General features: G+C 39.0%; 1 protein-coding gene and 1 long non-coding RNA gene across 6 annotated transcripts in view; one reads left to right on the top strand and one right to left on the bottom strand.

Moving 5' to 3' along the window:
- Positions 1 to 4,678: 4,678 nt before the first annotated feature.
- Slitrk5 (SLIT and NTRK like family member 5) lies at positions 4,679 to 16,636 on the bottom strand. 3 transcript variants are annotated; one of them, XM_048422103.3, is made up of 2 exons: positions 16,279 to 16,636; positions 4,679 to 13,028 (listed from the first exon to the last, which is right to left on the bottom strand). In XM_048422103.3, the coding sequence occupies exons 1-2, from the start codon at positions 16,343 to 16,345 to the stop codon at positions 10,144 to 10,146; spliced, it is 2,952 nt and encodes a 983-aa protein (XP_048278060.1). In that variant the 5' UTR covers positions 16,346 to 16,636; the 3' UTR covers positions 4,679 to 10,143. The 3 variants fall into 3 exon arrangements, with proteins under 3 accessions (XP_048278060.1, XP_048278058.1, XP_048278059.1); XM_048422101.3 differs by lacking the exon at positions 16,279 to 16,636 and adding an exon at positions 16,088 to 16,233; XM_048422102.3 differs by lacking the exon at positions 16,279 to 16,636 and adding an exon at positions 15,545 to 15,748.
- Positions 16,637 to 17,266: 630 nt separating this feature from the next.
- Positions 17,267 to 24,953, top strand: part of LOC125392243 (uncharacterized) — a 238,623-nt gene continuing 230,936 nt past the window's right edge. For 2 of the 3 annotated variants that reach the window (XR_015739503.1, XR_015739504.1), the window contains exon 1: positions 17,277 to 17,404. This is a non-coding gene — a long non-coding RNA (uncharacterized LOC125392243). Of the gene's footprint in view, positions 17,405 to 24,953 lie in introns of all 3 variants that reach the window. The other variant, XR_015004747.2, reaches the window with a different exon arrangement.

Below are 24,953 nucleotides of genomic sequence, written 5' to 3'. Positions count from 1 at the left end.
TAAAGTTTATCCAAACATACAAGTTATATGTAAATAATTCTTTTTTTTTCAAATATGAAGAAGACTGAAATGCTTACCAAAGTTATCTGAATTATGACTGTTTTTTTGTAAAGTACTTAGAAAAATATATCCAAGTATATTGTCCAAAGTATTCTGTATTGTACAACATGGTGAGTTGTAACAAAATGCAATAGTTTAAAATATTAACACCCTCCACTGAAATATACATGCAGTCAGACCAAGAGAAAAATGAGTCCCTGTAAAGCAACTGCCCTGAGGAATGCATTATTCCTCCTGGATTGCTTTTTCTCTGGAGGTAACATTCTCATTAAAAAGATGAACTGATTTTCTCATAGCTAGGGGTAATACATACTGTCCAGAAAGGATTTCTAAATAAATTGATAAACTCCTCACCGAAACACCAGGAGCATAATGTGCTGATAGTGCCAACTGTGTCCGTTCTTCCATCAGCTTCTCCGCTACAGCATGTTCCTAACATTAAGATAAAGTGATGACAGAAGAGAAATCACAGTAACGGACAGAAGTGAACAACTGCAATTTAAGAATGGAAGAAGAATTTTATGTCTGTATGTCTTAATTTATTTTCATTTCACTTAACTGTTTGGCAGAAATGGGACAGATATAAAATATTACTCACGCTACAAACTATTTTAAATTCAATATTATTATCCCAACTATTTTCTTTACAATTTATGTCCATTTACTGTGTGGGTGCATGTGTGCATGTGTGTGTGTGCGTGTGTGTCTGTTTGTGTGTACTGCGTAACCTAGAGGGTCAATCACAGGGCTTCGATCATGCTAGAAATGAACAAGGCTTCTATTACTCTACTATAAACAACCTTAGTTCTCACTTAATATTATTAGAAATTTCACCATCTCTGAAATTGGTTTTGAGATGCGTAACTCAGGAAGCATACGGTATCCACTAAATTCAAATCGATGCTGACATATATCAATAAACATTTGCTTATTTGTTGAATTCCAGGTAAGCATCAGGCACATGATTATGATCCTGTGATAGACAGAGCCAATCACAGTAAAACTCTTTCCTCCACTACTATGTATAATATATAGTAAATACGGTACTAAGTGTAGTATTACTATATAGTTAGATGATTCTAGATAATTTAACCAGAATGAAAAATTATGTTCTACCTAACAATCCATAAATTCTTTCTTATGTAAAATAAAGCCACATATTTGTAACAAATATTGCAAGATACCCACTAATAATTTTAAATTATTTTACTGTGCTTGATTCTATTTATTAATAAACTAAATAATGGTTTAATTATTATAGCTATAATAGATCTATCATGGTTACTATTCAAAGTTCTAATTTTGAAAGCCCTCTGTAAAATTCTTTAGGGTTCTTGATGTCAATTGAGAATGATCTGAAAGTGTCATAAAGACTAGAAAATAACCACTAGCTACAATATTTGAAAATAGTGAGCAACATTTTTTTCAGTAAAACCCTGGAATCCAGCACTACTCATTAATAGTCATTATGTAAGAGTAATTACGAACCTTTGTATGTTAAAAAGGAAATCTTGTATAACATTTATTATATTTTTTCACTTAATTATACAAAAAGCAAGAAGTTTTTATTTCTTGTATGTGCATTAGTATTTGAACTGAAATCACAATGATGGAAAACACCTGAAATACATTTTCTAAATGCTGTAAATGCAAGCAAAATAAAATTATATATGAAAAAATAATCACCATCTACTTTAAATGCATACACACTTTTTAAAGGATTAATGAAAATATATCTTTAAATAATGCTTAAAGTTCAAAATGGCATTTTAATAGGCAAGTTTATATCCCAAACATAAAACATTACACTGAAAAGTTTTATTTAAGTTATCATTTTAAATCATCTACAAATGACCATTTAATTGGAAATGCATTTTGAAGTAACTTTTTTGCAAACATAATACATACACACTGTAGAAAATAAAAGATGACTTCATCCAAAAATGTGATCATATTACATGTAGTGTTTAATTTCAAAAACAAGGATAATGAATTATTATGTCATTAAACTAGGATCATAATGACATATACCCAGTAGAAAAAAAAACTTAAAATCTACATTTATTTTAGCTTTTGAAAACTGATTTGATAATTTTCTTCTTTCAAAAAATCAAATTAAATTGTGTTGTTTTTACCAGAGTTGCAAAGGACACAACATGGGGGAAAATTCCTGAATTTATCTTTTAGCCATTCATCACATTGTCTTGTAAAATGACAGTCAATAATTGTAAATGTAATATCATTATTTTTGGCACAACATATATCGCATTCAAGAAAGAAGATGTTACGTTATATCATCCAAGTTAATAGTAAAAAGAAATATCACATCCACAGTACATTTACATAATAAATATATTTTGCTAGAAAAATATTAAAGGTAAATTTATAAAATATTTTACATAGTATGCTAATTTTATATTCCCAGGGAAAAAAACGAAGGATACATTAAAAGTTTGTTAGTTCCATCACACTATTGTTATTTGGGTAGATATACAATCAATTCACAGCAAAATTAGCTACTACTGATTAAAATATGCATTTCTTATTCCATTGTTTTGTTCAAATATATTAATATCATTCTTGGCAACTCTGAATCTTATTGTGTTAATGCAAACTAATTATAAAGAATCAAATTTGCCAAGTTAACTTTGAAGAGATTTGTTTTTTTGCTTCTTTTTGTTCTTCATCATTGAGTTGGCTTTTAGTACACTCTTTAAGAAATCAGACTTGAACATTTTGAAAGAAGAATAAGATCTATCATTTTCTACGCAAATGAAAATAAATCCCATGTTGCTGCTGGAGCTTTTCTTCCGATAATATGAGCATGTTGAAAAGTAACTGTGCAACAAACTAACCTCAGCGGTTTACTGTTTCATCTTTGAGAGAGTATAGACCATTCTGAATAAGCAACCTTGACACTTAAGCATGTGTTTCTAGCATAGCATTAACATTTTATCATAAGAATATCCCGATTTTTCTTACGTTTAATTTAGGTATTTTCATATTGTAAACCAAATAAATCTGCCACTTCATATATTTATTTAGTCAATTCAGTCTGGGCAAGGCATAACACAAGACCTCAAAACCTGTGACTTGGCCACACACATTTTTATATCACAGGGACTGTGGTGATATTTTGTTTGTGATCTAACAAATAAAGCTTACCTGTGCATGAGAGTGCAGAGCTAAGACACTGATTAATCCTATAGGCGAGGCAGTTGTGGCACACAACTTTGTTTTGAGTTCAAACCAACCTGGCTACCCTAGATTGATGAAGTCTAAAAGCAGAGCCAGGCAGTGGTGGCTCACACCTTTAATCTCAGTGCATGGGATTCACACACCTTTACTCCCAACACTAGGGAGGTGTGGACAGAAAGTGACATGGTTGGGTGAAAAGAAGAATAGATGAGAGGAGACGGGAGCTCAAGGCATTCAGTCTGAGAACTTACAGAGACAGGCTATTCCATTCAGTCTGAGGATTTCATAGAGGCAAGAACTAGTCACTGACTTCTCTGATCTTTGAGTTTTAACCATCTGAGATCTGACTCTGGGTTTTTTATTATTAAGACCAATTAGACTTGTGCTATATGGACAGATTTTATTTAAACTTGCTTAAAATGTAAATACTTTCCTAGTCTATCAGATAATATAATATTATTCTAACTTGATAGGTTAAGACTATATGGAAGATACTCCACTAGTCCAAATGATGACCAATTCCAATTCGTCTAGAAAAATAAATTAATTTGTTCTAACAAAATAAATTCCATTTTTTTCTTGACTTAACTTGTAGGTCTCCCACTGCATTAATTGAGAGTTATTAAAAGTATAAAGAATATTTGTTAAGGTACAGTGAAGGCTATGCATTTAGTCTAGTGTGTCAAATCATTTAAATGTACTAAAAAGTTTTCACTTGTTAAATATTCTGTGCATGCAGCGTGATCATTGGTTAATGACAATTTAAAATCCACATCTCTTCTCTCACATTGTCTTGCTTACTTAGTGTTTAACCAGCATGATAGAGTATCTTTTGTTTTATTATTTAGCATGAGGAGGTTGTATTAGTGTGACTGAAATTAGTCAGTTAGAGAACTACACTAACTTCAAAAATGCGGGGCTGCAAAGAGAGGATAAATCTCATTGCAAAAACAAAAATCAACTATGACACGGTGTCAGTAAGACTATCTTACAGAACTGACACTGTCTCAGTAAGACTGTCCTCCAGAGCTACACTATCTCAGTATGACTGTCCTACAGAGCTGATACTATCTCAGTAAGACTGTCCTCTGGAGCTTAACTGTCTCAATATGACTGTCCTACAGAACTATACTGTCTCAATAAGACTGTCCTCCAGAGATGATACTGTTGAGACTATGATATGACTATGTTCCAGAGTTGATCTTCTCTCAGTAAGACTGTCCTCCAGAGCTACACTATCTCAGTATGACTGTCCTTCAAAGCTGACCCTGTCTCCGTAAGACTGTCCTCTGGAGCTACACTGTCTCAGGAAGACTGTCCTCCAGAGCTACAGTGTCTAAGTATGACAGTCCTCCAGAGATGACATGGTTTCAGTAAGAATGTCTTCCAGAGCTGACACTCTCAGTGTGACTGTCTTCTAGAGATGACACTATCTTAATATGAATGTCTTCCAGAGCTGATAATGTCTCAACATGACAGTCTCACAGAGTTTACACTGTCTCAGTATGACTATCTAATCTTGGTTGCAGAGGACAAATAAGAGAAACAGGTCAAGGGTACAATGTAACAGGATGACTGCTCATATCTAGGGAGTTTGCTGATCAAAGCAATATAGTGTCTGACAAACAACCTTGCTAAACAATTATGTTAAGATTAATATTATCTATTACATTTATTTAAATATACAGGTACCACACTGCAAAAATAAAGCAAGTGTGATATCAATGTCCAATATTAACCTTTCAATGAACTATACAAAATAGTCTTTAAAAGTATATAACATGGGAAATTTAGAAATTGTCATTAATAGTGAAAATGATTTATAAACAAAAGTTAAAAATATTCATTTTCTGAACCACTAATATTTATAAAACAATGCTTGGTCATAAAAGTGATTTAATATTGAATTATTACAGTAAGATCTAAGTTGAACTGAAATAAGTTGATATGTTAAAATGATTTCTTACAGTGAAAAAAATGCAAACACCTTTTTTTCAAAGCATACTAAGTTTAGTGAGCTCTCAGCAGGCCATAGTTTCATCTAAGAACATTTTAAATTAAAAATATCCATCATGTACTGGTTCCAAACTTTCATATTTATAAACACACCTAAATTTTAAGTAGGTACATTTATACTTTACACTAAAAATATACTATATTTCTTTATGTTTACCAACTGTTACCCACCTAAAATCATTAGATAATTTTTGATTTAACATATGCTTCCACGATAATACTCCATATAGTAAGTGGCATTCTAATATTTAATAAAACTATACCCGATATATTTTGCAATATGCAAATTTTTGTAGTGTTTTAATGTTGTGACCTGCAAAATTGGTGAAAGTCAATTTGCTTAACATTTGTACCACATCAATTCTCTGGTAAATATCTCTATTTGATCTTCAACAGCTTTTCATAAGAAATGACTTACATCACTCCAAATTCATAAGTTAAATGTTGCTCTTCTTAGGAATGTATATAAAAGTACTCATATAATAATTTTAATATAGTTACCATTAGATATATTTGATCTGTGACTTTTGAACCAAATAGTCTGATAAAAACAAGAGAAGAAAAAAATCATTAGTAAGTTGTTTCACACATACACACTACATCAAATTCTTTTCTTTCCAACCTAACATTTTAAAAACATAAAACATCAAAGTTTAATTTGAAATTCCAAAGAAACAGCTTATGAAAATTGAATTGACCCATATCTCACTTGCTGTTTTATGATATACCTGATGACATACACTCGTGGACATACATATGGATAATCCTATCAGGAAAGCCTTAGAAATGATTTATGTAATGGTAACATGAATGTATTAAAGAGCATGGAAATAAATATAACATATTGGATATGCATATTAAATTGTTTTAAGCACATAACTATCTACCCAGACACTTTAGTGTCACTGTCATGCACTTGCACTTGCAGAATGCTGGAGACCTCTTAGCCTTTCTCGAAGTAAAGTTAAACAGTTAATTGAATTAACAGTTTAGTTAACACATTTATAGTATTTTTCACTTTGGAAGTCAAGTCATTAAATATGCCAGTATTTAAAGGTGTTCTTTCACTATTCCTACCTGATTTCACTATTTAGAATTCATTTTTTAAAAAATAGTTTCATCAAACAATTTTTTCACATCAGCCTTAACTTGAACTTAACTTAACTTGGACTTTCCTAAAAAGTACAAGAACGTGCTTCAAGCTGAATTCAAAGCCTACTTCTGTTCCATTTTATTTTCAGTAATTTGCAGCCTTGTGATTTGGAGAAAAACACACTGACCTCTGGAGATTGAATGGTTCATTTTTCACCCTTGAAACCAAACTATTTTCATGCATTCCTGTTCTCTACTGAAAAATAAAGCAAAAAGAGGAGAATGAAGAAGGAAATGTAAGGAGAATTAAATAACAGATTGATGAAAAAATAATATCAATAATTTCAGTTGCTTAGCAAAAATACAATCATTTGTGCATTCTTGGTGAAAATAATAGAACATTCTTTGCACATGTGTGTACATTTCTCATACCTCCTCATTTATCTTTTCCTGTGTGAGGTCAAGGAAAAGTAGAGGAGGACAGGAATGACAACATATGGAGGACAGGTAAAACGGCCCACTGTACATGTGTAAAATTGTGTTCTGTCTATGAGACTGATGCTAATGTTTAAATGAAAATATTTATAAATAATGCAATGTGTGACTTTCCTATCAGTATGTAAATTGTGAACTAGACATATCCAAAATTATAGTTTTTACATCATCAGAGAGAAATAAAAATAACATTTATATCTACCAGAATGTATATTTACATTAGATTATGTATTATATTTTAAAAAAATAATCACAAAGAGTAGCCCTAGCTTGCATCCAAACTTTCCTCAGTGACAGAAACATAACACACTGGTCTCCAAAAATTTCATGGGTAGAATCTGCTGAGCTCCACAACAAATCACATACCACTGCATACCTGGTCTGATAGCTTACTAAGATGAAGATAATACATCAAAAACAAAATAAGAAATGTACATGTAACCTTGTATTGTGCATAAAAATGCATTCTTAGGAAATATGTATAAAGAGAAAGATTTAGGCATTCTATGCAAAAATGATTTTGAAACAATGTTTTCAAACTTATCTAAATCAAGATTAATTTACTTTAATGTCTTTATTAGGAGACTGTAAAATATTTTAAAGTAGCTTTAATAATCCATATAATTGCCAACTTTCCCAATTAAAAAATTGTATTCTTAAAAACTTCAGGTTGTAGTATAGAAAGAGTACAACAAAGGGTATTATCAGATGAGATCACACAAATTAGTGCTGATTTGGAAAAAAAATAATTAAAATAAGCCATGAATTTTCTTTGGAAATTACGAATATTGTTCAGCAATGTGCCTTGAAGTTGAGTGATTATCACTTTAAGGTATAAAGTTTCATTACACTGAAAATTTTTTATGGCGTCAGTGTCTTATAGTTTATAAAACACTATCATATTTGAATGCAAAAATTCTGGGAAAGTAATAGGAGCATTCTCAAAGAAACACACAGCAAACACAGTCTGTAAAGAAAGATTAGCAACAATGCCCATGTGAAAAAATGCTGCTTTTTGTTGATTTCCAGTCCTTGGATCTGAGAAAGAGGAGGCAGACAGTAATCTGAGATAGGTTTTATTTTGATGTTAAGATGTGGCACTCCTAAGCTTATTCTTTTCTTCCTTTGGGGAGAAACATACTTGGCAGAGCAAACCTGGAGAGCGAACGGCTTTCTGCTCTTGGCCAAAGTGGCATTCTGACTCTCTCACTTCCTACCTCTCTCAGGAAGACCGGGTCTACCATTTCAATCTGAGTTCACGTAGTCTCTGTCAGTTTACTCACGGGTGACTGCTGCCTCTTTGTGGCAGAATGCCATGGCAATTGTTCCTTAAATAGGAAGTTTTCTAACAGTCCTTGATATTGCCCACATTCTGGATGAGACAGGACAGAGGGACAGTAACAGCAATGAAGTGCTTGGTTTTTTAAGTTTCAAACAGAGTCAAATACTTTCTCCCATTAAATGTTCTTTCTTCTAAATTCACTGGCAAGCCTTAATCGGAGGTGGACGGCGAATATCCACAAACATCTCAAACATTCATGGCATCTGTCAACTTTAGATAAGGTTTATGTCAGAATTGACACACAATTTCATACAAATTGAAATATGGAAGGACCCAGACTGTATAAAATAACATGAATATGACAAAATATAAAACTCTACAAGAGGAATGAAAATATAACGTATTACTTACCATGATCCGTATACTAGAATTACACTCCAGTGAGGAAATATACAATTAAAATACCATTAATAAACATAACTGACACATTCAGAAAAAAACATACTTCTCTGAATCAACGAAGGAATGAATTTTATGTAAGTGTACGTATTAATGGACATATATTGAAATTTTTATAATCAAGGAAACTTAGTGTTCCTAGGAAGAAAAGAGCTATTAGTTCCTAAATTCTTAATAAGGAGGTCCCGCCATCACCCGGAATCATTACTTAAATCCCTCAAAGTTGACATAGTTATCAAGTGTTTATTCAGAAACTATTTAAAAAATTACATGTGCTGGGATACATATGAGACTGTAACAATAGTAGTTCCATCTTACAGAGATCCTGTGTGTGGTCAGCATCTGCCCAGAGGGAGAAAGACATTGGACTGACTTGTACAGCCCATCATTTGGTCTTCTGAGGTGCAAGGGCACGCGGAACTGTACAAATGCAACTGGGTTTGGTTACACAATCAAAAATCGGCTACAATAGTAGTCAAATCAATACATCATTTTGGTTCACTAATAAAAATAATTTTCAGCCTTCTCTGATATATCCAAAACTTCCACACTTTTCTCACTCGAACTACCCAATTAATTGCTCCATCTTTTCCCTTATACAGCGGGTTACAAACAACTTCACTTTTTAGTTTACTATTTTTTGAATCGTGAGTCCCATTGGGTGGGTTTCATAGATTTTTTTTTAAAGACTTTTGCCATTTAGTGCTCCATGTCTTTAAATATTTACTAGGCCTTTCTGATATTACTCTGGTTTTGGAAATGCAGCTCGTAGTACAGTGCAACAACACCTCGGAGAAAATCATAGGCTAAACAGTGAAGGAAAGAGGAATGCTAAATGTGCATATAAAAATAGGTGCTACAATAAAATATTTGTATATTTCATCAATAAGTTATTTTGACTAATCAATTATGGATCATATAGCTCTGTAATTTTAATGATTTGTCCACATCTATAGTGAGTCTTTCTGGATCACAAGACTTTTTTTTTAATTCAAATGTCCAGAATGCATACAAACACATTCTTTAAAAACAAAGGAAAAGATTAGGACAGAAGGTGGGAGGGGGAAGGGAGGGAGGGAAGCAAGAGAGAACAAACTTCCAATTAAAGTTGGGGTGTGCTAAACTCTCAACCAATGCCAAGGCTCTAAGGACAAGAAGGACATGAGAAGAGGAGCGAAAAGGGTGAGTAGAATCGAAGCTGCTTCCACCCCCAACCCTTCTTAGCACTTCAGAGCACTGCAAAAAGGGACCCCAACCTGTTGAAGGTCACCCTCGATGCAAATCACCCTCCCAAAAGCCCTTCTCTCTTCCCCCACAGACAAGAGAAAGTGATGTGCCTAGTTTACATAAATGTTTCCCGCGTGTAAAATTAAAAGTAAATTGCACACCCTTTCAGTTAGCTTCCACCGAAGCTGAGAATCCCGTGCCAAGGCACTTCACCCTAAATGTTGAAACGACACAATTAATCAAATGTGTTCACCAAGTGTGTCTGCTTGCTTGTTTGTTTCAAACGTAAAAGCTCCAACGGAGTTTCTTTGTTTTTAGAACTGACTGAATGTGGTCTGTTTTTCCAGCACTTCGAGGTAGTCCGGCTCAACATTTAGTTTTGCTTTTAACTCCAGATACTCATTCCGGTTCGGTTCTACAAAGACAGCACCGGGAGGGCTGTAGAGCACCGGTTCCCGCAGCCTGCTGTCCCCTGCCCCCGGGTGCAAATACTGATGGGGGCGTCGCAGGTCATAGTTTGGGGAGAAAGTGTAAGCAGCCGAGCTGCATGGGAATTTGGGGTATTCCGGGAGGCTGCTGCCGGCAGGGCTAGTGGAGCAGTGTTTGTCTGGCTCTAAAATGCCCCTGTAAAAGCGATCAGCGTCCTGCACGGGCGACAGAAGGTCCTCTCGGGGCTCGATGGTGCTGACGCTGTAGGCGGGGCTCCGCAAGTGGTGGCTTTCCCGCCTCTCCTCCTCCCCGGGCTGCAGCTGCAGCTGCGGAGGGGGCTGCTGCTGGGGCTGCTGCGGCGGCGGTGGCTGCTGCTGCTGCTGCAGGTGGTGGTTGCTGCTGTAGGTGACCTTGAGCTCGTGCAGGTCTTTGTAATCCTCCACGGAGTTGCCTTCTCGAGACCTGTAGATGGGATTTTTGCACATGTGGCCCAGTGGGTGAGGGATGTATTCATACACGTGGCCAGCGGGAGTCTTCACCTTGGGCAAAGCCGGTCCGCGGTGGTGCACGTGCGCGTGCGGGTGGCCACCCCCGCTGCCGCCTCCACCCCCATACACGCTGTACTGCATGTTAAAGGAGCTCACGTCGGAGTTGTTGGTGCTGGTGTGGTCGTTCTGGTTCTTCTTCCTGCGTTTCATGACCAGCACGAAGAGGCCTGCAGCCACGAAGACGGACATGATGAAAACAAGCAGCAGGCTGAGTATCAGCACCGATAAGGGCACTGACGAAGCCCCGGCTCCAGCACCTAAGCCCGCAGGGGAGCCAGTGCTGTTCAGCCTCACAGCTGGTGTGGCTGCATTGGTCCGGGATGGTATCTGGATGGAAGAGGGCGTGGGCGTGAAAACCACCACATCAGAATAGTCTGGACACAGCAGTTCTGACTTGATGGAGCGCATGTAAGTCTCGGCAAATTTCTTGGGCGCCTTACAGACCACTTCGTCCACTAACACTCCCACTTTGAGCTGCTCGATCCACAGCTTCATGCCCACCACATCGCAGGTACAATCCCAAGGGTTGTCGTGTAGATCGATTTGGATGAGGGATGTCAGCTGATCCAGAACTCCACTAACTGGCAAGGAGGCGAAGCTGTTGCTCCTCAGGTTTAGCCTGAGAAGAGTCAGGCCAGAGAAGACACCTGAAGGCATGGTCTGCAGTTGGTTGTTATTCAAGAATAGTAACTGGAGGTTGGGGACTGGATCAAAAGTCCCGGACTGGATTTCGCGAATGAGATTGTACTGGAGGAAGAGATACTGCAAGCTCTGCAGGCCATAGAATAACTCTGGGCTCAGCCTCTCGATCCTGTTGCCATTCAGATAGAGACGTCTCAGGTTGCTGAGGTCCCCAAAGGCCCGGTCCTGGATCATGGAGATGCGGTTGTTACCCAGGTGCAGCAGATCCAGCCCCGTGGCTTCCAGGAAGTCTGTCCTGCGCACAACAGTGATGTAGTTCTCTGTTAGGTACATTTTCTTGGGATTGTAGGGCTTGGGCTGCAGCTCCGCGATGCTCTCAATCTTGCGCTCTTGGCAGTTGACATTGAGGCCCAGATCAGAGATCTGAAGGTTGCAAGTGCAGGCGGTGGGACACTCCAAAGGCACCGGGGATTTGGTCTGGTAGGCTATGCTGGGGCCATAGTTACTGTAACCCAAGTCTTTAGAGGGCTGCCTAGAAGTGGGGCGCACTCTAGGCTTGTTGGGCTGGCGCGTCCCCTTAGGAGGCTTCAAGGGGGGCTTGTAAACAGCAGAGGAAGAAGTGGCCACAGAATTCACAGAGGCTGGGGTAGTATGCAAATACCCCGTGGTGCTTAAAGGAGTCTGTGGCCTCATTTCATAGTCAGAAATAAGTTTCCTTGGACAAAGTTCCTGCTTGGATACCTCATCCAAGTCCCTGCCGTGTAAACGGAAGGGGGTCTCACAGACCACATCACCCACAAGGGCTGAGTAGGAGATGCTGTCCAACCAATCCTTGAGAGAAATGAGCTCACAGGAGCAATTCCAGGGGTTTTCCTCCAGCTGCAATTCCACAACTTTATCCATGTGTTGCAACAGCCCCATATAGGGCAGAAGTTTCAGCCTGTTCCCCCGCAGGTCCAAGTGCGTTAAGGGCACAAAACGGAAAAGATTGTTAGGTAAACCTGACAAGAGATTGTCATTGAGGATAAGCACCTGCAACATATGCAGTTTCCCGAAAGCATTGGGTTCAATGACGCTGATGTAATTGTAGTCGACCTGCAGGTATTCTAAGTTCTCCAAGCCAAGGAAGGTGTCATCTCGAAGGAGTTCCAGTTTATTATTGTTTAGGTGTAGTCGCCTCAAACCCCGCAGCCCATTGAAAGCCCCAGTCTCAATGTCTTGGATAACATTGCTTCCCAGATGTAAAATTGAAGCCCCAGTGTAATTGACAAACTCATTGGGATACAGACGGTTCAGAAGGTTCCCAGACAACAAGAGGTGATAAATTGGGAAACGGGGAGGGCTAATTTCAGAGAGACTGATGATCCCCCGGTTTTCACAGCTCACGGTTAAGATGCCGTCCTTTTCCTCACAAGGACATGCATTGTCACAGATTTCCCCATAATAATCGATGGTTTCTGCACAGGAAAGGACGAGAGATGTTACAGCAAACGCTAGAGTCTGCAGCATCCAGCTATGCATTTTTCTGTGAAGGTCCTGTTCCAAAGTTACTGGGGGGCAGCAAACGTGCATTTTACCTCCTGCAAGGGAGAGAGGAAACAAGGACATAACAGTATCACACACACAAAAGTTAAGGGGGTTAATCAGAAAGTCCTTTTTTCTTGATACTTTTTCTCTGAAATCCAGGAGGGGAAATACACACATAGAAAGCACCTCCTCCCTTGCCCAGGGGGTACATTGATATCTTTCAGACTTTACCAAAGTTGGCTGTTCATTTTGATTTGAAGTCTCATGGTATTTCCCAATGAGCATGCCACCAATTTTCTGCTCTTTAGAAGATGAAGGCAGATGAATTCCTGAGTTAGTGTTCTCTGCCCTCCCTCATCAAACTAATCCATAAATATGCATAAAATGGCTGTCAGAAAAGTCTCATCGCTCTAATTTAAGTATAAGTTTTTCAACAGCGTTCTCCACTTCACCTATATTCAGCCCCCTCCTTGCTTTCTTTCAGAATCTTCTATGGTTAACTTTATCAGAGTCTCCCATTTTTACAGATATGCGTGGGGTCACAATACTTTGAGCTATTTAAATCACCACGAGAAACATCAGGGTGGAAACGTAAAGAATACTTTTCACAGGCAGAAAGGATGCAAGATCATGCATTACGAGCAGCCAACAGAAGCTTTTAAGTCACCAATTGTCCTCGTGAGCACTGAGAATGTAGAGGGGTGTGTGTGTGTGTGTGTGTGTGTGTGTGTGTGTGTGTGTGTGTGTGTGTTGAGGGGGGAGGGAGCGAGTTCGCTTTGATGGTGGACTTCCCCACAGCTATTAAGCATATCAGAACCCTGATTGTATGCACCAGGTCACTCAGCAGCGCTTCCACTGGAGCACCCTGAGACCACTTCTCCTCATTGATCATGCCAGCGAGGCTACAAAACCGCATCTTTAACCACTGTAATAGTTCCGCACGATGGCTTATAGAGAACTCAGCAAAGGCATCTGCAATCTCGGAGCACTTCTGAATGCTGTAAGTCTAAAGAGGGCATTTCTACAGCTTACTCCGAAGCGGCTGAAAGTATACCACCGATCACAGGCAAATGCTCTATTACACTGGGCTCCAAGTCAGTTTGCCACGGTATGCAAAAGCAGCCTTTCTGAATTCATAAGATTTGGACCGAACTACAGCCTTGCCAACATCTCCATCTTTGAAGTTGCTTTTACGTTTAAATGTCAATGGTCCCCTCCCTTATTTCCCTCCCTGGTATAAAGGGACGCTGCGATGGTTAAAAGACAAAAAAGAGGCAAATGTCACAGGCCAGTGTCTTAACATCTGAATTTAATCTCCCTGTGAAACTACTTTGATCCCCCTCCCCCTTCTGTTCTCTTTCAGTCACTGGAAGGCTTTTGACTTACTACTTTGGGTTGACAGCAACACTCAGAGAATGGACACAAGTGGTCTTAATGTAAAGCATGGGGTTGTTTAGGGGGAGTGTTGATAAAATTGTGGGGTTCTGGGAACCTACGCCTTTTCTCTGATCAACCTTGTTTCTGCCTCCACCAAAAAAAAAAAAAACCTGATGAAAATCTCAAACCAGAACTAAAGTCAGGACGTTTCTAAAGCACAGATTCACAGCTTGGAAACCTTGCACATGATCACCAAGTCGCACCAACCCTCCTGGTTCAGAGTGTCTGCATTCGCATGCACATGTGCAAGTGTGTCTACGAATCATTGACATTTGGCCACCCAGACGTATCGAGAAAGATCGGAACCACAGTACAGAAACCTCAATAGTGTATCACACCTCTCCTCAGCACAGTAGACGGCTTTGGTTTTAAACATCCTAATACGAAATCATAACGTTTACCTTGAAATTTGGGTTCTCCGTTGGATCAAATGTGCACATCCATTCAGCTGGGTTGGATCCCCTCCCCCTCCCTCGCGGTGCTTCCCCGCCCCCATTCACCTCCTTCCCCATCTCAGAGTCCATTGCAAATTGTGTCCAAGCAGTATTAAATTCGAACGTTTACAACTTTAATTCAGTTCTGGCTAGTCGGGGTCGAACAGCCTTTTCCAAGGCTCTTCTCCATTCACCCCCCTCCCCCGCCGTCCCCAGCCATCAAAGGAGACTGAAGATTTGAGAAAATAAAGTTGAATGAGCTGGAAATGCTAACATTCAGACAGGGAAAAGCACCACCGATGTAAACTCGCGGGTGCACCACACGTTTTTGGTTTATTAAAGCAAAAAGAAAAAAAGGATAGAGGGCGGGGACAGGGGACTGTATTTGTTCGCTCGCAAAGAATTTAGAGCCTGGATCACCGCCTGCCACATCCCTGCATTAAGCAGCATGGAGCCGCTCCAGTTAAAGCCCAAACCCAGGCCGGATCCGTGGCTCCCGGCACAGCTGCTGGAACCGCCGCTCAGGCAGAGGCAACCGGAGTTCCAGGACCCGAGACTCCCCCTCCCCCACCCCGCCCCAAAGCAAAGGAAGGGTAAAGGGAGGAAGAAGGGGAGGGGGGAGAAGCAAAGAAAGCCACTTCGCCATACCACACAGACACACACAGGAACCGCTTTTGCAAAGTAAACCACAGACTTACCCCGTCTCCCATCTCAGGGGCCCACTCATCATAGCTACCTTCTAGAAAAACACCTCTTCGGGGTGTGCACTGATTTTTGAAGCCTAGGCAGACACAGAAGCTGCTAGCAGTGCAGGCTGAGCTTCTGGAGGAAAGCGGCACCAGGACGCCGCTAGCACCGGGTCGCCACCGCGGTGGCGACCGCGGGTTCCCGGGCTCCCCAAAGGGCTCTCCCTGGCGCTCACCGCGGTAGCCGGAGCGGGCAGTGGGGTGGGGGAGTGGGGGAGGGGACGGCCAGGGACTCGCTGGAAAGGCAGCTCGCGGCAGGGGCTGGGAGCCTGAGCAGGCTGGGCGGGGAGGGCTCAGTGGGGAGGGGAAGTGGGGAGACCAAGGCGGGGGACTCGGAGCAGGATGCCTGGCTCGGCCGCCCAGCTAACGTCCTGGTCAGCCTGGGCGAGCGCTCGCACCCGCTCGCACTCACTCTCCCTCGCACCATCGCTCCCACGCGCGAAACCCAGGTCTCAGGGCGCCTTCTCCTTACCCCAGGAACCGGCGGGTACTTACTGTTCCCATCTGCACAGGGGGCAACTTTCTCCGACCCAATGATGGCAGCCGCCCCCTCCAGCCGCCTCGGGCTCCTGGCACCCTCCGGCCTGGGATCGCGCGGGCTCGCCCTCCCCTCCCCCCTAGTCTCTCCGGGTCGGCGTCTTCACCACATTACCCCTCTGGTCAGTGGCGCACGCCCCGGGACGAGCCGGAGGGAGAGGGGCTCGAGGTTGTGCGAGCATCTTCCGCCTTCTTCTTGCAGCGCACACTGTACATGGTAGTGAGGGGGCGAGAGAAGGTGGTACTGGCCCCTCGGCTGCTCCGCCGGCGGTTCCTTCGCAGTGCTCCTCTCCCCCACGCGCCACGACCACTGCAGCCGGGATGCCGTTGTCCCCAAGGCTAACCTGCAGTCGCGGCCCCTAATTAGTATTTGAAAGGCTCCCACATCCTCTTGGCCGCTGCACTGTTCCTAGTGTTTGCAGCGGATTTTCGCTATCCCTCCCCAGATGCGGCGCACGATCCTCATTATTCGCAACTCTTTATCTCCGACATCCTTTGAGGGGTCCGAGGAGGCAGGAGCAGCGTTGTTCTACGCCTGTGGCATGTCCTGGCAGCCTGGCAGGTCTTTAAAAAAAAAAAAGAAAGAAAGAAAGAAAAACTCAGAAAAAGTCGTGTCTTCTCTCCTGGGAGCGGAGGAGGCGGCTACATCTGCTGGGTAGCGGGGTGCAGGGCCCCGTCCGCCGCACTTGTTTATTGTCGCGCCGCTGGTGCGAGCCAAGCTGCAGCAGACATGATGGGCCCGGGGCGAAGCGGGCGCCCAGTGGCCGGTAGATGGCAGCCGAGGGCGAAGGCGGCCCCGGGCTCTGGAGGCGCAGTCAGAGCCCCCTTCGATGTCACATTCGTGGAGACAGAGGAGTCTTGGACCATGTGCGCAATTCGAGCGTAGGAGTGTGCAATCGTCTTCTTGGAAAGGGAGGACTGGAAAGAACCCTGACAGTGGTAGACTTGGTGGCGGCCAGGGATCAGATGATGCCTACCGGTTGCCGTTTGCCCAGATGCCTCTGCCCTTTAGAGGAGTGTCCATACTGCTGCTTCCAGGGGCTCCAGTAAAGGACCCTGGAGGGAGTGGCTCGTCCTAGCTAGAGAAAGAGCGTTATTTTTATCTTTATCTTTTTAAAGACTCACGTTTTATAAGTATGTCGGAGTGGTTCTCCAGGGAGAAAGCGAATACACTAAGGCAACTAGAGAGCTGGAAACAACTGAAGTAGAGGCAGTGTCTGTTGAAAGCGAGTTTCTGGAAGCGTCACCTGCTGAACTCCTCCTGATCACCTCTATGTAAGTATGAGCCGCTTTTTCCAGGAAACCAGACAACTTCCTCCCCTGAAAGGGGTCTGTGTGTTCATAAGATGTGTTTTGCGTTTTGGAAATGTTAGGCCCTGAGTCTTCACAAGAAGCATAGGGAAGTTGTTTAGAGTTAGTGACCCAGGGCAGGTTGCTAGCAAGTTTCATGCTTTCATAGATGGGTAGGCACTTTTGCCACATAAATGTATTTTCCTCTCCCTATTCTGAAATTATGCTTGAAACATAAATGGATTACTCTAAGTTTAACTTAGGGGATAGTATCTGTGGTCATCCTCTGAATAAACATGTGATTGTTAGTAATAGATTCCAGAGGCAGTATTTATGGGGATGTGTCTCAAACAGCTCTTCACAGCCTCCATATGTGTTGAATTTCAGAGGTTTATATAGAAGCAGTGAATTATTTAGGTCTCTCGAAACGTGCAATGCTTTCAAAATTTCATCTAAATAAATATGCTGAGTATATATTTTTACCTAAGCCATAAACACTTTAAAATAGTTTTGTGTATTTCATGTAAGTTGAAAACTCTACAAGGGAGAAAGAACTGACATAGTCTGTGATGTCAGACAATGAAAATCTGAGAACTGAGAAATTAGCATATTTTTCATAGCTACTGGCCTCAGCTACAAGCAAAATTTATTTTAAAAACAATAGTTACTATATTATCATTAAGTTATTTATCCTATAATCCAAGATAACAATGTATGAAAATTCTTTTAAGGTGAAAAAATCACCTTTATATTTTTAAACTGTGAATATTTAAGTTTACAGGTGTATCCACCTACAGAATGAAAATACTGAGCCCTGTCAGCAACCTAATATTTAATGATTACTAACTCAACAGAAGTTCTGATAAGTTCCAGAATGCCTTAGTTATTAGACTTCTCAGGATATCAGTTTTATAGTATTAGTGTGTGACACCTCCACATTTTCACTCAGTATGAACAAGGGTTTATATGCTCTGTATTGTATTATTTTGTTCTTAATGGTGTTCTATTTAAATCACACTTTGTTAAACGTAGAAGTATCAAGCACATTTTGAACCTCCTCAACTAACAGTGTCAAATGAAACATTTATACCCACATTACAGATTTCCTTGTATGGTTCAAATAAAAAAAAAAAAAAGAAAGGTGTCTAGCACTAATTCATGTCCCAGCATTGCCATGGGATGCTCTGTCACTTTCACCACTAGGTGTCCCTGTAAACTGCTCTACTGGGAAGCGAATTCTGAGAAATTCTGGGACACAGAAACTAGAATACACTGCAGCAGGGACACCACCACAAAAACAGAGCAGTGTTTCATCTTCAATGCATAGACATCCTTGGCTTTGTCTCTTCACTATTCCCTAGGAACTAGAGAAACGGACCACACATAGAAGAAATTAGAACCAAGACTTCGATCCACATGATCAAACATATTTGTTTGATCTGTATTAATCAACGGACAGTCGCATGATTTTCATGCATGCTTTCACACAATACTTACGTGAACACTAAAGACCATTTAGAAACATCTGGATAATGAAAACTTTAACTAGTGATCATAAAGCTATTCCCAGAATTAGGATTTAAAATCCTAAATTCAACATTATTTATCTCAGTTGGGTGTAAAAAGCTAAGGACACTTGACAAAATGTTTGTGAGCATAAGAATACCATGATAGGACATGAAATAGCACCTGTCAGAGGGACATACCACGTACAGATATATGAATTGGTTGCAAGACGTTAAAATTTAAATTCACATCAAAATACCCACTTGTGCTTTGAAGTAGACCACATACTTTCCTTTACTTTAAATTTATTCTCCTATATTATTACATTCACTTTTTAGTGGGCTATGCATGCTCTGTAATAATTTTACAGTAAATTAACTTATTTAGAAATTTTTGTTTGTGTTACTACTAGGTTATTTCCTCAGCATGTCAAAAGGCTTAGTTAAGAATTATAGATCATTTTGAAGCAACCTAACAGGAATTATAAATGAGGAAATTCCTCCGTAATAACAGTAACATGTTATGACCATTGATCAACATCACTGAACTCTAAAGCTATTAGGACTTCCCTTTATTTTTGTTAGATTAGATGGTGAATTGTAGGTAGGCAGACTAATGCTACAGTTCAGACATCCCCCAAACTAGATTTACTGTTATGTTTGTGACAGTAATGAATAAGAATTCTCTACCATTCCCTCATTTAATTATTCTAAATTAAAATATATCTTTCCTAAGGCTTTGATGTCAAAGCTAAGTAAATTAAAGACTTCTAAAAATAGTTTAAAAATAAACACTTTCTTGTATTGAGAAAACTGAGTCATCATTTTTAGTCATTTTTTGCTACAATTGGTGGAATAAATAAAAACAAAATATTTTTTTTCTAGTCTGCCACAGTTGAAATTGCAACAAAGATAGTATCCCACATATTTGAAAAAATACAATGGAAAAACAGTGGATTAATATCAATGAGATTATGTATTCACCTATGGACAATAATTTGCAATCTAAGAAAATGCTTTCCAAAGCATAGACGAAATATATATCTGAAATATCAGATTTTCATTACTTCATATATTAGGCAATTTTATTTGTTTTGGGTAATTTTTGTGTGTTTATAATATGCGTCTTCTTTTAACGAACCATTCATTGTCTATCAAACTTTAAGATGCATTTAATGTTTAATCAATTACCTTTCAAAAAGTATTCTCTAAAAGTAGAAATGTACAAATGTGGTAGAAACGAAAAAATGTACAATTTTGATATCAAAGGGTAAACTGTGTAGCAGGTATTTTCATAAGATCATTGCTAAGAGCAAGCTAAATACAAAGTTGGTAAGCATTCCTCTATGCTTTGAAATACCGTGCAACCTTAAATACTGGTGTGGACAGGAATACTGCTCTGTCATTATTTGTGTTGCCAGTGTAGCATCACACATTTTTCCATAAAGAAAAGAAGGGAGTAGGGAAAGACAGAAGGAGATGGGGAGATAGGCACAGAAAGAGGAGAAATGTTGTTTTTTTTCTTGAAAGATAAACATGTACAAATCTAGTAATAATTTTTACCCCTCAGAAGAAGACTGGAACTCTTGAAAATAAGATACAATGCTGGTTTTGTATTTAACCTATACTTTAAGTAATAAAATACTAAGTTTTATTACAGAAGATTTCAATCTATATCCACACTTATAAAATGAAATTTAGAACATCAATATGGACTTGAAAAATAGCAATATTTAGAATAAGTCGGAGACTTCTGATGAAGGGTTATGAATCACTTCTCAAAATTAGTTTTTAGCCACAAGTTCTGAAATGAATTTTATGTTGCTCATAAATGATAATAAGAACACAGACTCTGGATAGTTTTCAAAATGAGTGACAATTACTTGGTTAAAACATTTCTCCTAGCAACTCTTATTTGTGGATTTCATTTTTGGCTACCAACATCAACAAACAGAATGTCACCTAACAGAACCTCGTTTTCCTCGCGTTGAGTGTTCAAAGCCATCCTGTTCAGCAGAGCATTGGTTTCATTTTATTGTCTTGGGTATGAAGGAAAAGATCAAAATGAGTCTGGAGAGCGGATAGGTGAAAAGACGTTTCAGTGTGAGCTTTCACTCTTCCCTTTTATATTGATGAAGATGAGAACTATGCGTTGGTGACATATCTAACTATACAAACTCTCAACAGACACAGAACAAAGGCCACTGCCATCTGACTTCTTCTGGCTTGGAAACCTGTGAATAGCGTTGGAGAGGGCAGCTTTAGATCATCGTTAGCTTGGGTCTTTAGGTCTATCTCTGCTAGAACAGTGACTATTCCTGTGGATAAATCTGCTCAGTTCTCTCTTACTCTAGTTGTGTGTAGAAAGCAAGTGCAATCAGACAGGTATCAGGTTTTGTCTGATTTTTCCATGCTCCTTTTTTCAATGAAACACAACAATTTTTCTAAAACCCAACTGTATCACGAAATTTTCAGATTTACTTCCTATATGAGCATATATAATTTGATATACTGTAATAAAATGTTAACTAGGATTCTCCATTCACTAAAATATTCCCAATGTTTTTATTGCCTCAAAGTAATCAGGTATTTCCAGCAATGAAACATTGACTTGTAATTCCTCTTTATCTAACAACCTATCCACTAGGCCTTTACATATAATTACAGAAAATTCACTGCAAGTTTTTGGTTCATTAAAGGAATCTTCCTTGGTTTTCAAGTCAATGCTGGAGATTTATGGATCTAAATATTCATTTTTATGATCTATTCATTGGTTTAGCACTTTTTATTCCTTGAATTATCATTTTTATTTTCTTTGAGAAAAGGATATTATTCCTTATTGGCATAAGAACAGTGTTGTTTACTTTCTACAGCAAGAAAGGAAGAAAATGAATTCCAGAAAACTTCTACAGAGAAAGCTTTACTTGTCTATGAGTTTCTTCACTCAACAAATGTTGAGCTCATTCACAGAATGTGAAGCCTCCCTCTTATATTTAAGGTGAAAGCTACTTGATTCATTTAATGAAATTCCAATGATCATAGAACTACTTCCCCTTCTGTTCTATATTTTATCATAAAAACACAGTATATGGTATATAACGGTAACATTGTATGAGATTATATTTTAATACTAGTTGACAAGATCACCATGGACACATTATAGCTTTAGAGCAATTGAATTGTGCGAACACAGTTACTTGGATTTAGTCCATTTAAATTTACACAGCCATGTGCAACTAATAGCTCCATATTAGACACTGTAAGGTTAGAATATAAATACCTAAAAGACCCAAACTCTGTTACTTGTGCAATTTCTGGAATACCTTGAAAATTCAATCAAATTTGAGCAGCTGTACTCATAAGTAATGTTGATGATTATGATTCCTACAATAAATAAGGACAATTACAACCCATATTTGGCAAGGGACTTGATCTGTATTCTATTGAGGGTCTCCTCAATTCATCCAAATCACCGTTGCTCAAGGCTCTTACTGTTCATTAAAGAGCTCAGGAAATTTTTCTGGCATCTCAAATTTCCTCATTATAACCCCCATTTTGCTCCTGAAAGCAAGAAAAGGAAGTTTGGTTGAAACAGATAAATTATCATTAGACAATAGCTTTCTTTTCATGCATGATAAAGTTCTTTACAAAGTTCTTATGCTCTTGCTGTAGGCTGGGGTATTAGCAGGTTTAAAGAAATGAAAGTTTCTCAGGGGTATTATGGTTTAGTCAATATCTAGAATTATTACTGTGTATAAAGATATCAGTATATTAGTCAGTAAGAATAGTTCTTGAACATTTTCATTTCATCTATTTTATTTCATTCCCTTTGAAGGAGCTCATTTTTCAGCTTTAGGTGTGTGTGTGTGTGTGTGTGTGTGTGTGTGTGTGTGTGTGTGTGTGTGTATCTGTATGCGGTTGTGTGTTTAAATGCAGTGGCTATGGAGGATGAAGAGGATCAATAGATCCCTTGGAACTGAAGTTACGGATGACAACAAGGCCTCTTCTGATTGTTGGACACCTTGTAGCTACTGTGTCACCTCTTCAATTCCTTGTTTTACTTTTGTTTGTACGTCTCTAGGTATATATGTTTATGTTTCTGTCCCTGTATGTATGCACTGGCACAACTATTATGCCTGTGTCTGTTTTGGATGAGGTCTCCAACTGCTATCTACTATATTTTTTGAGATATGATATTTCTTTTGACCTGGAAGTCATCAACTTGTATGAGGCTCCTCCCTGCCACTGTGGAACCGCGTTGCCACATGCAGCATGGCTTTGACACAACTGGACAAATGCCCTCATGCTTGCACATCACTCTCTTTACCAATGGAACCTTCTCTGCAGCCCTGCATTTCACCCATTAAAAAAAATAGGACTTTAGCTGGTGACGTTTTCGTCTATTGAGTGGGCAGGGTTTGAATAGCAAATTATAATGAATTCACTAATGGAATGATTTGAAATGAATTTTGATTTCTCTGAAAAGCTGGGTAAGTCTTCCTTCAGCAAAATCATTTTCAAATGCTTCAAAGTTGTACTAAATCATGGAATCAGTCTCTGCCACAAAAAATTATTGTAATTTATTAAAAGCAAATTAGTTTGTCATAAATTTATCTACATTTTTACACAAATGAGTAACAGTTTTAATAAAAAATAAAATCAGAAAGATAATTAATTTTTGAGGACTTAAGTTAAAAATAAAAATGAAGTCATTCTCAGAAGTCACAAATAATAACAATTAATAAAAAAAGAGGCAACATATTTGAAAGAGAGAATCACGCATATGTGGAAGTGTTTGAAGGGAGGAAAGGAAAAGGGGGATAATCTAACTAGACTACGGTCACAGAAAGTTATAATTTAAAATTCATGGATAAATAACATCAGGAAACTGAAAAAAGTACAAAAAATAATGAAAGATTAAAGAAAGAAAACTTTAACTAAAGAAAAAAAACCTCAATTCTGAGTTTGTGAATTGTTCATTTGTTTTCGTGGAGACACATCTCTATGCAGATGGTAAGGTTAACTTTTGTTTCTCTCAAAATGTTATATGACAATTACATCATTTTATCAAATGATAAATATTAAATTCTACATTCTTAAGAAATATAATCATTAAATTTATCATTAAAATTCTTAAATTTTATAATATATATATTAAAAATATTTTTATTCTATGCGACTTGTGGGGAAATTTAACTTTTGGAAAGACAGATTTCCCAGTTCAAAATTTTCATTGAAATTGCATAATCAAAATTTTATTCTGTGGTTAGAAATTACATCATCAGGCTGAGCAGTGGTAGCATATGCCTTTAATCCCAGCTCTTGGGAGGAAGAGGCAGGTGGATCTCTGAGTTTGAGATTAGCCTGGTTTTCAGAGCAGGTCCAGGACAACAAGGGCTACCCATATAGACCTAGTCTTGAAAGACAAAAAACAACACACACATTTACACATTTACACACAAATCATATCAGCAATCCAATAAAACTTCTTTGTCTTTTTAATTTATTTACATACCAGCCACAATCCCCCCTCCCATCCTTCCTCCCACATCCTCTGCATGTAATCATTTTCTATGTTGTTTATTTTATTTAGATAATTTTCTCATTTAATTGTTCTAATGATTGAATTAAGTAATTTGTCTTACAGATGATGTCTTAGTTTTCTGCTACTCTGCTAAGACACCATGAACCAGGAAATGTATCAACGAGAGACTCTAACTGAGCTCTTGGTACCAGCGGGTCCAAGTTCATGGTGGAACAGCGAGGGCACAGTAGCAGGACCGCTTAGAGCCCATATTTTCATGAACAAGGGGCAGAGAAAGCACCCAGGAAGTAGTGTGTGTCTTTTGAAACCACAAAGCCTACACCAACTGTACACCTTCTCCAACAAGATCACACCTAATATTTTCCAGTTTCACCTCATAAAAAATAAGTATTCAAACATATGAACCTGTGAGGGGCTTTCTCTTTCAAACCCACAAGATAATAAAAACCTGTCTCTCTTAGGACAACTTATGCTAGAGAGGTTG

Source organism: Myodes glareolus, chromosome 12, assembly GCF_982192425.1.
Source record: "Myodes glareolus chromosome 12, mMyoGla1.1, whole genome shotgun sequence".
Classification (NCBI taxonomy): Eukaryota; Metazoa; Chordata; class Mammalia; order Rodentia; family Cricetidae; genus Myodes; species Myodes glareolus.
Note: the sequence above shows the minus strand (reverse complement) of the source record. Positions and strands in the feature narration are given on the sequence as shown.